This window comes from Rana temporaria, chromosome 2 (genome assembly GCF_905171775.1).
Source record: "Rana temporaria chromosome 2, aRanTem1.1, whole genome shotgun sequence".
Lineage (NCBI taxonomy): Eukaryota > Metazoa > Chordata > Amphibia > Anura > Ranidae > Rana > Rana temporaria.
In genome coordinates, this window is record NC_053490.1 from 138,662,535 (window position 1) to 138,677,212 (window position 14,678).

Genomic DNA, 14,678 nt, shown 5'->3' on the forward strand with positions numbered 1-14,678 from the left:
TATGTCTGGTCCCTCTTTTTCCAAGTTCTTTTTATTACACCCAGGTTCAATGTTATGAATTAGGGTCCTCATTCTGTTCCTCTCTCTTATTTTCGATGTTATTAATAGCAGCTCTGGATAATTCCATGATATTAATTGTTGGCGGTACCTGTAAACCGGGGATGGCAGTGGGTGGTGTCATTAGGTTCTGGCTAGGGTGTTGGTGCGCGGGGTGATGTGTAGCTTTCCAGTACACCTCCATATATTCTGCAAGGTGCTCACAGGCATCTTCTAATTGATTCTCATCCAGTATGACATCAAACAATTCCTAAAAACAGAATAATGAAGAATGTTACCAAGGTAATATATTTAAGTATATTTAAGAATAAGTATATCTTAAATTGTTCATGTTACTTTCACATTTTTACAAGACTACTCAGCTCAATTGTATTTTTGTATTGAACATAGTCTTGGCCACTAATAAAAGCTCTGTATTTAACTCAACCTGCCTCTCCCTTCCAGTGTACAATTTGAGATGATACAGATCCCCCAAACACTCTATCCAAACCTACACTTTGCGCTATTTTTTAGTCCAATCAGCTGTAGGCCGGGTCATTCCCTGCTCTGCTTTATACTTACACAAAAGAGCGGGATGCTGGTGATCTCAGTGCCAATATATGGACACATGCTAAAATTTTGCAAATGTTATTTACTAAGTATGGTCATGTATCCATATAAGGGCACTGACATCATCAACACCCCTCCCCTTTGTATATGTGTGGCAGGGAATGACCCAGCCCAAAGCTAATTGGACATGAACGTAGCACAAAGTGGAAGCTTCGATGGAAAGGAGTTTGTCGGATGTCTGAGCTAATTTCTACTTACATCAAAACTTTAGTATGAAAATATCCATTACCCATTCTAATTCCCCGTGGATGGGTCATTGAAGCTTATGAATGATGTCAAACAGCTCCAGGCTTTACTAACCATTGTCAAGCACTCTCTCCTCTCCCCTGCAGCTGCTTCTAACACAGGGGTGATCATGTGCCCTGACCGGAGTGCCCTAAAAATAGGCCAGTATATACATGTTTCTTACACAGGTTAGTAAGCAAAGGTGTTAAGAGGTGGGAGGGACAGTTAAGAGTAGTTAGGGTTATCCCAGAATTCCACTTTAAATTAAGATTTCATGTCTGACCCTATTGCACTCTCTTTAGCTCAATCTTACTTTCCACCAGCTTTAGAGGAAAACTAAGAAGCTATTTATAAAGGGTCAAAAAGCTGTGTTTGCCTCTTTTCTGGTTAACTTCTATTCTGTTCCTGCTTATTCAATCCCAGTTTTAAAAGCATTATCAAAGATTTTGTTTATCAAGGACATTTTCAGCTTGTAAAACTCTCATCTCTGAAGCTCCAAAATGCCCAACAAGCAAAATCCCATTAATTTCAATGGCTACTGTTCACATATGAGCGTTCTGTTGCCTGAAGCAAAACACCTGAAGCTCAAAGATGTACTTGAGCTGTTTTTTGGCTGGTTACAAGCGTTTTTGGCCCCATTGAATTCAAAAGAAATGCCTGACTTGAGCAGAGAAACGCTCGTAAGATGCTTGTAAAATTCTCAAATAGCAGCTCTCCACTCCTAAATTCCTCTCCCTCTTCTCCCCCTAGTGCTTTCTATTGGCTAAACAAAAATGCCTGAAGCTGTAAAATGCTTGTACACTACTAAAACACTTTAAAAAAGCTTGAAAAAAAAACTCCCGAAAAACACCAAAAAATCTCAGGTGTGAATGGGGCCTAAATGTTTCACCTTACTTACCTGCTGGCTTGTGTCCATCCATCCTGCCATTGCTGCCTGTGCCTGTTCACATGGTTATTGCTGTTTTCTTTCACTGTGTATATGGCAGCTTTGTAGACATGCTGTTTATTTGAGAAGTTCCAAGTAATGATTTGATACATAGTAAGCGATATTCATTGTTGACCGAATGCTTGTACAAACAGATATAGGACTTCTGTGCACAGCATTATATTTGTTAGGCCTCGTACACACGACCGTTTTCCTGGACAGAATCCATCAAGAAACTTGGTGGAAGAGCTTTTTTGCCAAGGAAAACAGTTGTGTGTATGTTTTTCATTGAGAAAACTGTCGTGGAACTCGACGAGAAAAGAAGAGAACAAGTTCCTCGTCGGGAGTCTCAATTTCCTTGTCGTGTTTCTCGTCGGGCTGGTTTACGACGATAAACGCAATCGTGTGTATGCTAAGAAACACGCGCATGCTCAGAATAAAGTATGAGACATGAGCGCACCTTCGGTAAAAGTAGCATATGTAATGGAGATAGCACATTCGTCACGCTGTAACAGACTGAAAAGTGCAAATCGTCTCTTACCAAACTTTTACTTAACACGCAGTAACATGAGATTATCAAAAGCAGCCCCAAGGCTTGTGCCAGTGGAATCAAACGTCCCCTGGCGTCGTATGTGTTGTACGTCACCGCGTTTGAGAACGTCAAGATTTGGTCTTTACAGTGTGTACGCAAAGAAAGCTTGTCAAGTTTCTCGACAAGCCTAACAAGGAACTCGTCGAGGAAAACGATGTTTCATTTACGACGAGTTCCTCGGTCGTGTGTACGAGGCCTGACCTGTAAGTCTCAAAGCCAAAATGTGGAGCAACATTGTATGAAATTGTCTTCACTCTGTCAGTTTGGTTTGCCTTTACATACAGACCTTCAGCTGTTGGTTCTAATCTCTGCTCATCCATAGCTGCTGGCATGGTTTATAGTTACTACATCATTCAGGATTTTCCATGACAGTGGCGGGTCGTATGGGCGCCGCCCCCTCTCTCCTGCCACCCCTTTATCACCATAGATAGATTCATGCATTACATGAATCTATATATGGTTGTCGCTGCCACCCCTTATTCAGGTGCCCAGCCCCTTTTCGGGCACCGGGAGCCTGAATTACAGCGGCGGGGTATTTTTTTATGGAAGCACCTGATTAGAGCCATAGAAAACCTGTAGATTAGAGGCGATTCAAAAAGGTGAACGGTGTGCGCCATGCTGGGTGCTCGCTGTTCACTCAGCGTTGTGTTAGGAAAGTAAATGAATATTCGCTTTCCTAACACTGAACCGCATCTCAGCCAATCAGGTGCTCGGGTCTGCTACCTGTCACCTGATTGGCTGAAATGAGAGGCGCTGTGATTGGAAGTCGCCTATCAGGCATCCATCCATAGCAGAGGACGGGAAGAGAGGACGGGAGAAGACATCGAGGAGCGTGGAAGACACCGCCGATGTGACTTGCTGCCCCACCGAGACAGGTAAGTGCTGGGCGGGCGGGGGATGCACACTGGCAGCATTTTATGGGCACAGTAGCGGCAATTGATGGGCACAGTGGCAGCAATTGATAGGCACACTGACAGCAGTTGATGGGCACAGTATCGGCAATTGATGGGCACACTGGCAGAAATTTATAGGCACAGTAGCGGCAATTGATGAACACACTGGCAGCAAATGATAGGCACAGTAGCGGCAATTGATGGGCGCAGTGGCAGCAATTGATAGGCACACTGGCAGCAGTTGATGGGCACAGTATCGGCAAATGATGGGCACACTGGTAGCAGTTGATGGGCACAGTATCGGCAATTGATGGGCACAATGGCATAAAATGATGGGCACAGTGGCGGCAATTGATGGGTACACTGGCAGCAATTGATGGGTACAGTAGCTGCATTTGATGGCACAGTGGCGGCAATTTATGGGTACAGTAAAAAAAAAATTAAATATATTTTTATTTATTATACAGGATTTATATAGCGCCTACAGTTTGCACAGCGTATGATGTCTAACCTCCCTGGTGGTAATCCAGAGTCCGGCTCAGGTTGAAATTTCAGCACCAAAATCGGTAACCCCAAGCCAGACTCGGAATTGCATCGCAGTATCCAGGCAGGGAGTTACTTACCTTGTCCCTGGATCCTGCGATGTCCCCCCGCTGTGTGGTCGAGCTGTCTCCTCGCTCGATTCACACAGTGCCTCGAGTGCCGCCGAGCTCCGTTCCCTGCGACGTTACGAGGCACAGGGGCAGAGTTTTTGGCGCCAAATTCAAAAAAGTAAAACACAGTACACATACAGTACAATGTAATTTTACAGCTCACAGTACTGTATAAAATAATTACACATCCCCTTTGTCCCTAGTGGTCTGTCCAGTGTCCTGCATGCACTTTTATATTATAAAAACAGTTTTCTTCTGCCTGGAAACTGTAGATTGTCCATAGCAACCAAAAAGTGTCCTTTTATGTCAAAAGTGCTTTTAGACCAGCTAAAAAACAGCGATAATAATTTATAATCACTTGCAGAATGGAGCGATAGCGATTTGTGGGGAAATTCGTCATCAAACACTAAAAGTAATGACAGCGATAATTCTGCAACTGAGCAAATTTCAGTGATTACATTATTGACTCATTTTCTTATTATTATATTACTATTTGTTATAATTATTTATAGTTATTTATTATATTATAATTTATGATTTTGTGTTTCAAACTTTATCATACCTGGGATGTCTACTAGACTCTTGTTTGGACAGAATGGTGCAGAAAAAATATTGCGCTTGTTTAACAGAAAAAAGCAGCGATCTAAAAGTGTTAAACCACACAAGAACAAAATGAAAAATGGAAGAGATCGTGCTAAAATATTGAACAGTGAATAATCAATGAGTAAAAGTTCAAATAAAGAATCAGTCCCGCCACACAGGCAAATTCATATGAACAATCTCCCGAGTGTAACACCGAATCCACATAAGAAGAGTGCTTGAAAGGAAAGAACCTCCACCAAGGTTATAAAAGCCTCTTACCGGATGGAAATGATCTCCAAATTATAAGTCCTGTCGTGACGAAACGTAGGGAGGCGGCGTTCTGACGTCACCGTGCATCTTCTACCCGGATACGGGCTGTGTGTTAAGCAGGCCGGCTTGTTTTTATGCTCCATGTTTGCTGTTAAATTGTAAGTGCATTTCCACTTATTTTTATCAATTAAAGAAGGTTGTGAGCCCCTTCTGTTTTTGCATACCCTTGGATGATTTATCAGGAGTACCTATCTAACGTAAGGATACAGTCTATCAGGATTTCAGCGCTGTGGCTTCCTATGGGATATCATCCATCCTTGTCTCTTATCACGCTATATTCGATCTCTTATAATTTGGAGATCATTTCCATCTGGTAAGAGGCTTTTATAACCTTGGTGGAGGTGCTTACCTTTCAAGCACTCTTCTTATGTGGATTCGGTGTTACACTCGGGAGATTGTTCATATGAAGTTTCCTGTGGACTGATTCTTTATTTGAACTTTTACTCATTGATTATTCACTGTTCAATATTTTAGCGCGATCTCTTCCATTTTCTTGTTTGGACAGATTTAAGTGAGTTATTTCTAAGAATTACAGACCTACAATATAAAACGCCAAATTTACATGCAAAATAATTGTACCGCTTTCAGCACCTAAAATCTGACATAATCATACAGCCAGGGAGGTTAAACAAACCTACTCACTTATAAAATACACTAAAATCATTATGACCTTTCCAATTTAAATGTCAAGTTATTACTAGTAATAAATAAAAGAGAAGGGAGACACAGCGCCAAAGGAAATGTTTGGGAAATGGGACACAATAAAAACAAAAAAATATAAAATGTAAAAAAAATACAAATCTTTGTAAAAATGAAAAACTCTATAGAGAACAGACCGCGGCCAGTCTAATTTTGATAAAGCACCAAAAGAAATTTGAAAAGAAATGAAGAGCAGCGCTGGTCTAAACTCCCTCTGTTTCCAGCTACTAAGTTGTACTAAGTAGTGAAATTATAAATCAGTTAGCAATCAAATATCATCAGTGACGGCTGGTGCTCAAAACCCTGCCCCCCCCAACCAGTCGGTCGAATCACCGCCACCACCCCTGTTGCTCGATCATCAGTCTACCAGCCATGCACTTACCCCATCTAGGTCACGGGCAACCCTTCTTCCTCGGAGGCTTCACCTTGCGTCTCCTCCTCTTCAGCTTCACAGGGGTTTCCCCTGCGTCTCCTCTTCCTCAGCCAAATGGGTCTCAGGACCCACTTCATGATTGGCTGGCAGGAGAATCAGGAAGACAATAGTGAATATTATTACTGGGTGGGCTCAGAGCGCAGTGCTCTGCATACCGAGCCCACCCTTTTTCAAAGCCAATTAGAGCCTCAGTGCTTAAAAAAGAAAAACATTGAAATCCATGCGTTCGGCGCCCTGCATGTAGATTAGGGGCCAGGCGCATGGATGAAGGGGTTCTATCAGGTTGAGGTCAGGACTCTGTGCAGGCCAGCCAAGTTCCTCCACCCCAAACTCACTCATCCAGGTCTTTATGGACCTTGCTTTGTGCACTGGTCCAAATTATTAGGTGGAGGAGGGATTATGGTGTAGGGTTGTTTTTCAGGGGTTGGGCTTGTCCCCTTAGTTCCAGTGAAGGGAACTCTTAAGACGTCAGCATACCAAGACAATTTGGACAAATTCATGCTCCCAACTTTGTGGGAACAGTTTGGGGATGGCCCCTTCCTGTTCCAACATGACTGAGCACCACTGCACAAAGCAAGGTCCTTAAAGACATGGATGAGGGTGAAGGAACATGACTGACCTGCACAGAGCCTGACCTCATCACAATAGAACACCTTTAGGATGAATTAGAGCGGAGACTGCGAGTCAGGCCTTTTCATCCACATCAGTGCCTGACTTCACAAATGCGCTTTTGGAAGAATGGTCAAACATTCCCATAGACACACTCCTAAACCTTGTGGACAGCCGTCCCGGAAGAGTTGAAGCTGTTATAGCTGCAAAGGGTGAGCCAACTCAATAGTGAACCCTACGGACTAAGACTGGGATGCCATTAAAGTACATGTACAAGTTATAACTTACTTTTACCTTTTGGAATGTCGCATTCTCCTATAGAAAAGGTTGAAAACGCACCTCTTCCCACCTCTAATAATTGTACTTTCTTCATCAGCTTATCTCCCACAATTATTACCTTTTGCATCACTTGATCCTTCCTTTTAGATTGTAAACTCTAATGAGCAGGGCCCTCCTATATTGAGTTTTGTTGTAAGTGTAATGTCTCCCTTTTTTTTGTAAAGCGTTGCGCAAACTGTTGGTGCTATATAAATCCTGTATAATAATAAAAACTATTCCATGCTTAATAGCTATACAGCACAATAGAGGTCATATTACTAAATGACATGAAGACATCTGCTTTCTTACCGGAGGACACTGCATCAATTTCTCAGCAGCCAACATCTGGACATTGAGGTGTTTGATCTGTGATTTCCCCCTGGATTTTATTAGTCGCTGCAGCACCTGGAAGAAATGCCCACACATCTCCCCTGAAAAATGTATACATTTCTTTGGCTGAAAGCAAGCCGCTGTATAGTATAAATTATGTTGTGTTTACTGTACCTTTAAGTAGTAATGTATCTTTTCCTTTTTTAGGTAAAAAAATAAATAAAAACTAGAGGACAAGGATAGAAATGGCAGTCTCCGTATTTCTTAAGTCCTTTTACATGAAAATAAGTTTAATGCACTTCCCAAGTCTCTTTGAAAGCCACTACCTGACCCGATTATACTCATTCTCACTGCCTGCTGTTGCTCAGTTGCACCATTAAATACCCAATGTTTCTAAAGGGGGTGGGGGAGGTGAGTATAAGTAGGTTAAGAATGTGCATGTATTAACCATTTTTTTTTTTTTTTTGTCGCATACATGTAAAAACCTATTTTGTTTGCAATAAAATTAATTAAACCCCCAATACATTATATATTTTTTGAAAGCAGGGGCCCTGTAGAATAAAAAGGTGATAGTTGTAAATTTTTGTTTCACATGATATTTGTGCCAACTGTTTATTAAACTTACATTTTCCATAAAAAATATAATTAACTGAATTTTAATGGAAAATCACACCTTATAATACCCATTTTTGGTTAAAACATAAAAGATGGGTTTGCATCGAGTAAACAGATACCAAACATTCCATGTCTTTAAATTGCCTGCGCCCACGATATCGCTAAAAAACTATGGTGCTCAAAAATCACCATAGGTGATGCTTTAAAAGCCTTTACAGCTCATCAATTTAAGGTTAACTAAGAGCTCTTGTGTGAGAATTATTGTTCACACTCTGATATTCGTAGTGGTATGTCATACGTGTGGCGCAAACACGGTTTACATAGTCGTGTGCACCCTAGGCTTGCATTTGCGCAGTTGTGCGGGGCAACGGGGGTTCGTGCAATTTTGTTTTACATTTTAATATATTTAATTATCTTTTTTTACTTTTTTATTTTTCTTTCTTTTTTTTTTTACTTGATTGCTATCATAAGGGGTTAATAAAACCTCATGTGATAGCATTGGGCAGGTGACAGGTACTCTTTATGGAGACATTAGGGGTCTAATAGACCCCAATGTCTCCCCTGCCCTTCACACCATCTAACCAAGCACAGATAAGCTTGGTTAGATGTGTCCCCTTGCTCTACTGGCCAGGAAAGGGTGCAGATGAAACCGGAAGTGACATCTTTTTCGGGTTGATTGTTTGCATGTGAGATCAAAGCATGGATTTGCCTCGGACTCACAGCAATCTCTCTCCCCTCGCTGGTGGTTGTGTTCCCGAGCACTAGTAAGAGTGGGACAACCTGAGAACCACGGAAAGTGGGGGCTGCCGGCGGGAGGGTGTGGAGGCACCACCCTGCCGGCTGTGTGAAAGTGATCGGCAGCTATGGAGCTGAAAAAAACAAAGGTTCACTCTTTGGATGTACATAGTACGCCCCAAAGTGCTGAACTGGTTAAATACAGCAACATGTAGAATATCTATGAGACATAGGTTATGGGGGCTAGCAAATTTAACTGCCCTCATGTACAATATCATATCATTTCAAACTATATAAATACAAATTAAAAAGATGAATTATTTTACAGTAAAGACTATGGGCCAGATTCTCAGAAGAGATACGACGGTGTATCTCAGGAAACACCGTCGTATCTCTGTTTTTGGCCCCGGGTATCTATGCGTATGATTCCTAGAATCATTTTCGCATAGATACGGCGTAGATCCGACAGGTGTAAGTGACTTACACCGTCGGATCTTAGATGTAATTCGACGCTGGCCGCTAGGTGGTGTTTACGTTCAGTTCTCATTTGACTATGCAAATGAGCCTGATACGCCGATTCCCGAACGAATTTGCGCCGCGTCGTCGTCGTTTCCGTCGTTTCCGTAAGCGTAAGGTTACCCCTGCCAGTCCGCCGTATGCCATGTTAAGTATGGCGTCGGGTCAGCGTCGTCTTTTTCCGTCGGTTACGTAGTTTTACTAACTCGTTTGCGAATACGACTTTACGTCAATGACGCTCACGTCGGCGTCATTGACGTTTTCCGTCGTGAGCTGGAGCATGCGCACTGGGTTATTTTTCCGCCCGGCGCATGCACAATTCGATCCGGGCGGGGGCGCGCTTAATTTGAATACAAGCCGTCCCCTTTGAATTACGCGGCCATACGCCGGGCCATTTACACTACGCCGCCGCAAATTACGGAGCAAGTGCTTGGAGAATACGGCACTTGCTCCAGGAAGTTGTGGCGGCGTAGTGTAAATGGCTTACACTAAGCCAACGCGCATTCTATGAGAATCTGGCCCAATGTTTTTTTTTTACTAAAGGCAAAAAGACTGTGCCATTGCAAAGAGCAGTTTGCCCCTGCAAATACAGTTTCTCCAGAACTTAGTAAATGAGCAGAAACTCTGCGGACTTACATCATCGAATCACGTGCAAGCAAAAATGCTGTTTATTTTATTTTCCTTGCATGTGATTGGGTACTCTTGCAAAATGAAGCTTTATCTCATTTACTAAGTCTGGATCAACTGCACTTGGAGAGGGCAACTGCACTTTGCAAAGTGTACAGTCTATTTGCCTTTAGTGAATCAACCCCTATGCATTCTCTTTAGGTCTTCAGAACTATACAGAAAATTATAAAAAACCTTGACTTATCTACCCAGAGCATATGTTACGCCCAATGGCAACTACAATGATTCTGCCTGGAGGGCACCATTGCCTGAGGAAGCCACTTCAGCTACCCCTGTTTACCTTAGGAGAAGAAACTTTGACAAAGACGATGATGGGTGCCAAGGATGTTTTGGCCAGTTGAGTAGGATGATTGATTGTATCCGCATCTAGAATAACTAGCTGGAGAGTCTTGGCAAGTTCAAATATCCTCTCAATTTCACTTTGTACCTCCGCTGCATAAAAAAAAGTTTCTATTATGGAACATATCTACTGTAATATTATGGTTTAGTAAAATGTATACGCCATCTATAAGTTGTGACTGAAGCTTTGATCATATTGACATTTGCACTACTAAAGGGGAAATGTAAAATGCCAGGCAATTAAGGGTAAAAAAATGCATTGCGTTCAGCCTTCCGAATAAATTAAGGAAATTTACCAAAGAAAATCGCATCTTCATCTTAGTTTGTAATGCTGCCTGTGACAGAGATGGACCCATCTAGACCAGTGATGGCGGACCTTGACACCACAGATGTCTTGGAACTACATTTCCCATGATGCTTAACTACACAGCAGAGGGCATGAGCATCATGGGAAATGTAGTTCCAAAAAATCTATGGTGCCAAGGTTCGCCATCACTGATCTAGACCATTAAAGAATTTAGACATCTGGCATAACATTATACTTAATAAGAATCAGACTACTGCTGGGTGACTGCTCTCTATAACTAGAAATAGAAAATCTGTACCCAGTCACTACTGTTCCCCCTGTTATAAATGTCCAGTGTTCCAGCACACCTCCCTAACTGAAATAAACTTGTATGTTCAGCCAAACATGTATGTCCATGGAGTGCTCTGCGGACACTCTTCTATGAAAGAGGATTGGATCATTCCTGCCAACCCATCTAACTCTTCTATAGTCGCCCATACAGGGCTATTCAGTAAGGCAATACCCTGATGTGCACATGAACCCAAAACAACCAAGCTAAAGTAATCTTAATAGACGAGACTTAACTAGGCTGGTATCCAAGTTACTGAATTCAGCACATAAACATTTCTCTTTGCCCTTAATAAATATGCCAAACTTTTGATGCATAAAGTAAACTGAGATATTTTAACAGTTCAGAAGAAAACTATGCACGCAGTCTGTGTTCTCACCAATGCTGGAGCGGGTGCTTGAGCGTTCAATGATGGCTCTCCGTCCTGGGTTATTAAGTACTGAGCGCTTGGCTAGAGACAAGTCAGCTGTTACCCGAGTAATGGAGATCCTGTAAAAGACATAATGAATAAAACACACATTAGACTATAAATACATATATTATATATTGTAATGGTATTGTTTTCTGTTGCATTCCCCTATGGTTGTATATTATAGTCCAAGAATAGGATTAAAAAGGGTATGTACGGGTACGGATTCCTTTCTTCAAATACAACGTATGAAGTTTCTAAATCTAACCAAACAATAAACAAATACAATTTTGCAAACTCCATGCTGTTTTACGGTGAAAATCTCTGCCCAGCTTAACAGCCTGCCCTCCTGGCACCTATAATGCCCATCAAATGGAACAAATCCTAGTAACTTTGGCCCAGATTCACAAAGGAGATACGACGGAGTATCTCAGATACGACAGAGTATCTCAGATACTCCGTCGTATCTCTCAGAGTATCTATGCGACTGATTCATAGAACCAGTTACGCATAGATATCCCTAAGATCCGACAGGTGTAATTGTTTTACACTGTCGGATCTTAGGATGCAGTACCGCGGCCACCGCTGGGGGGAGTTCTCGTCGTAAACCAGCGTCGGGTATGCAAATTAGGAGTTACGGCGATCCACAAAGGTTTTTCGCGTTCGCTACGTCGCCGCTAGTCTAGTTTCCCGTCGCAAAGTTAGTCGTCGTTTTGGGTGCCTTAACTTTAGACAGCAAACGTATTGCTGTCTAAAGTATGGCCGTCGTTCCCGCGTCGAAATTTAAAATTTCACGTCGTTTGCGTAACACGTCCGGGAATACGGAAGTACGCTACGCACGTCGCCGATCGCAAAAATGACGTCAGTTCGCGCAAAGCACGGCGGGAATTTCGAAACGGAGCATGCGCAGCAGGTCCGGCGCAGGAGCGCGCCTAATTTAAATGTTACCCGCCCATTCGATTTGGACCGCCTTGCGCCGGACGTATTTACGATACACCGCCGCAAGTTTCCAGGTAAGTGCTTTGTGGATCAGGCACTAAAACTGAAAACTTGCGGCGGTGTAACGTAAACGGCTTACGTTACACGGGCGCAATTGTACCTGAATCTGGCCCTTTGTTCACATACACTATAACAGAAATTACTATTCTTGTTCTGTTATTGGATCATTAACTACACTGACTGGTATATAACCAGTACCTTCTCCCAAATGTTCACACTTTCATGTACGTGGTATGTTGACCAGGCAAAAGCAATGCATAGCAAAATAAGAATAATCTCATACTATGCAATTTAAAGTGAAAAATAAATAAATAGAAGTCAGCAACTACAAAAAGTGTAGCTGCTGACTTTTAATAATCAGACACTCACCTGTCCCATGGTCCAGCGATGCGGGCGAACAAAGCCCCGCTTCTCTCCCCCTCATCTCCACGGCGCGCGCATTCTTACTGTGGGCGCCCGGGCACGCACTGCACATGAGCGAGCCGCGCTGCGAATGGGCAGTCTTCTGAGACTTGTGACGTGTCCCAGAAGATTGCAGGAAGGGAGTGGGGAGAGGTGAACTTCCTTCCGGCGCCGTGGAGCCCCGGGAGGAAGTGGGAGCTGGGTGCCTGTAAAAAGAGGGCATGTCAGGGGGTCACCATCACATAAAGCAGAAGTTCCATTTTTGGGTGGAACTCTGCTTTAATAAGAAATAAATACACCCTAATTAATATGTATGTGAACTGGGGCACATTTAATACCTTATTAAATTAATTTAGAAGTTTACACGATTGGTACTTAATACGATTTTTTCCTATTAACTGCCAAGGACTATATAGTTGGGCACCTAAACAAATATTTAAGAATGAAATGAATGAACACGGATTCAGGGTTAAAACTACAGTTTACATACATAGTTTAAATTCCTAATGCACCAGAAATACTGATATTTTTTCCTAGTTCCATACCTCCCAACATTTTGAATCGGGAATGAGGGACACCTACTAGCAAATGTATGAAGGCATAGGACACGCCCCTTGCCATACCCCTTAAAGGAGAATTAACCCAAAAATGGTTAATTAAATCCACAAGGGTTATTTTTTGTTACCACTAGTATTTTTTTATATTGCCTTTTAAAATATACAAATGCAGAATTTGGATGAAAGGTTTATCACTGGGGAACACTTTTTGAAAGCTAAAAGGTGCATTTTATATACAACTATATATATGTAGCGGGCAGCTGTTTTTCTCTGCTGGCCCTGCTTTAAATTTAGAGGGTAGTCAGAGGATTAGTTATCTCTGACTGATTTGTTTCCAAATTTTGGGCCTCTGTTCCAGCCAGGGCTGTGTTGCAGGCGACCACTATTGCTGCCTGGGGTGCCTGTACCACCCCAGGCCAAGGGTGGCAGCAGTCAAGTCAGTGTGCATTACGTGTTTTTCCTCGGCAACCAATCAGTGGGGGTTGGTCACCCCGCTGTGCATGCTGGGGGAGAGTACTTAAGGAACGGATGTCATTGGTTCGCTGTGGTCGATCGCTGGTCTGTCGTCCCACCACCCCCTGTGTGTGGCCCTCATGGCCAGGGGGTGCTTGTTCAAGTGTTCCTGGCTCTGGGACCACATTGGTCCGGGGCAGTAATCTACTGTGTAGGCCCAGTAGTTGGACTGGGATTGCAGTTGCAAAGTGGTCCTGCGCTGTCCGTCCTGAGGGAGGAAGCCGACCGATGAAGAACCTATCTGGGGGAGTACCGAGCACGAGGCTGGTATCTCAGGAGAGGCCTTATGCCCCGTACACACCATCACTTTATGTGATGAAAAAAAACGACATTTTCTGTGAAGTAAAAAATGACGTTTTTGAAACTTCAATTTTCAAAGACGAAGTTGCCTACACACCATCGTTTTCCTCACAATGTTCTAGCAAAGCGAGGTTACGTTCTCACCACTTTTTCCATTGAAGCTTGCTTCATAAGTAGCTTCTGGGCATGCGCGGGTGAAAAAACGTCGTTTTAAACGACGTTTTTTACTACACACGGTCAATTTCTGTGAAGTAAAAAATGACGTTTTGAAAAACAACACATAAAATTGAAGCATGCTTAAATTTTTTTTGGTCGTTTTTTACAAGACATAAAATGACGTTTTCCCCCACACACGGTCAATTAAAGTGACGTTTTTAAAAACGTCGTTTTTTTTCATCACATAAAGTGATGGTGCGTACGGGGCATTTGTCTTCATCGAAGGATGTACCATTACTGAGAGGCTGGATGATGATCGCCTGTCAGTCCTGAATTGACTAAAGTTTATTCAAGAGAGATCGGGGTGCTTAACCCTGTGTTAAGAAGGATTCTGGACCAAGAATATCTCCATCTTTGGGAAGGTCTGTGGCAGAGACTTTGCTAAAGTTCCGTGTGAAACTCTGGCTGCTAGGCTAGTGATAGAGGCCTATCCAGGTGCACAATATCCACTCTAGCTAGAGTGGCGATGAAAGTTTATTGCTGGAAGCAGGATTGTTTCC

The 14,678-nt window shown here is 42.7% G+C and overlaps 1 protein-coding gene across 2 annotated transcripts in view; it reads right to left on the reverse strand.

The window, feature by feature from the left end:
- The window catches only part of CACNB3 (calcium voltage-gated channel auxiliary subunit beta 3), a 264,611-nt gene that overhangs the window by 10,956 nt on the left and 238,977 nt on the right, over positions 1–14,678 (reverse strand). For both annotated transcript variants that reach the window (XM_040341192.1, XM_040341191.1), the window contains 4 exons: positions 11,162–11,271; positions 10,089–10,240; positions 7,235–7,330; positions 149–307 (listed from right to left, as the gene is read on the reverse strand). In XM_040341192.1, coding sequence (XP_040197126.1) covers positions 149–307; positions 7,235–7,330; positions 10,089–10,240; positions 11,162–11,271 — 517 coding nt within the window. The remainder of the gene's footprint in view (positions 1–148; positions 308–7,234; positions 7,331–10,088; positions 10,241–11,161; positions 11,272–14,678) is intronic.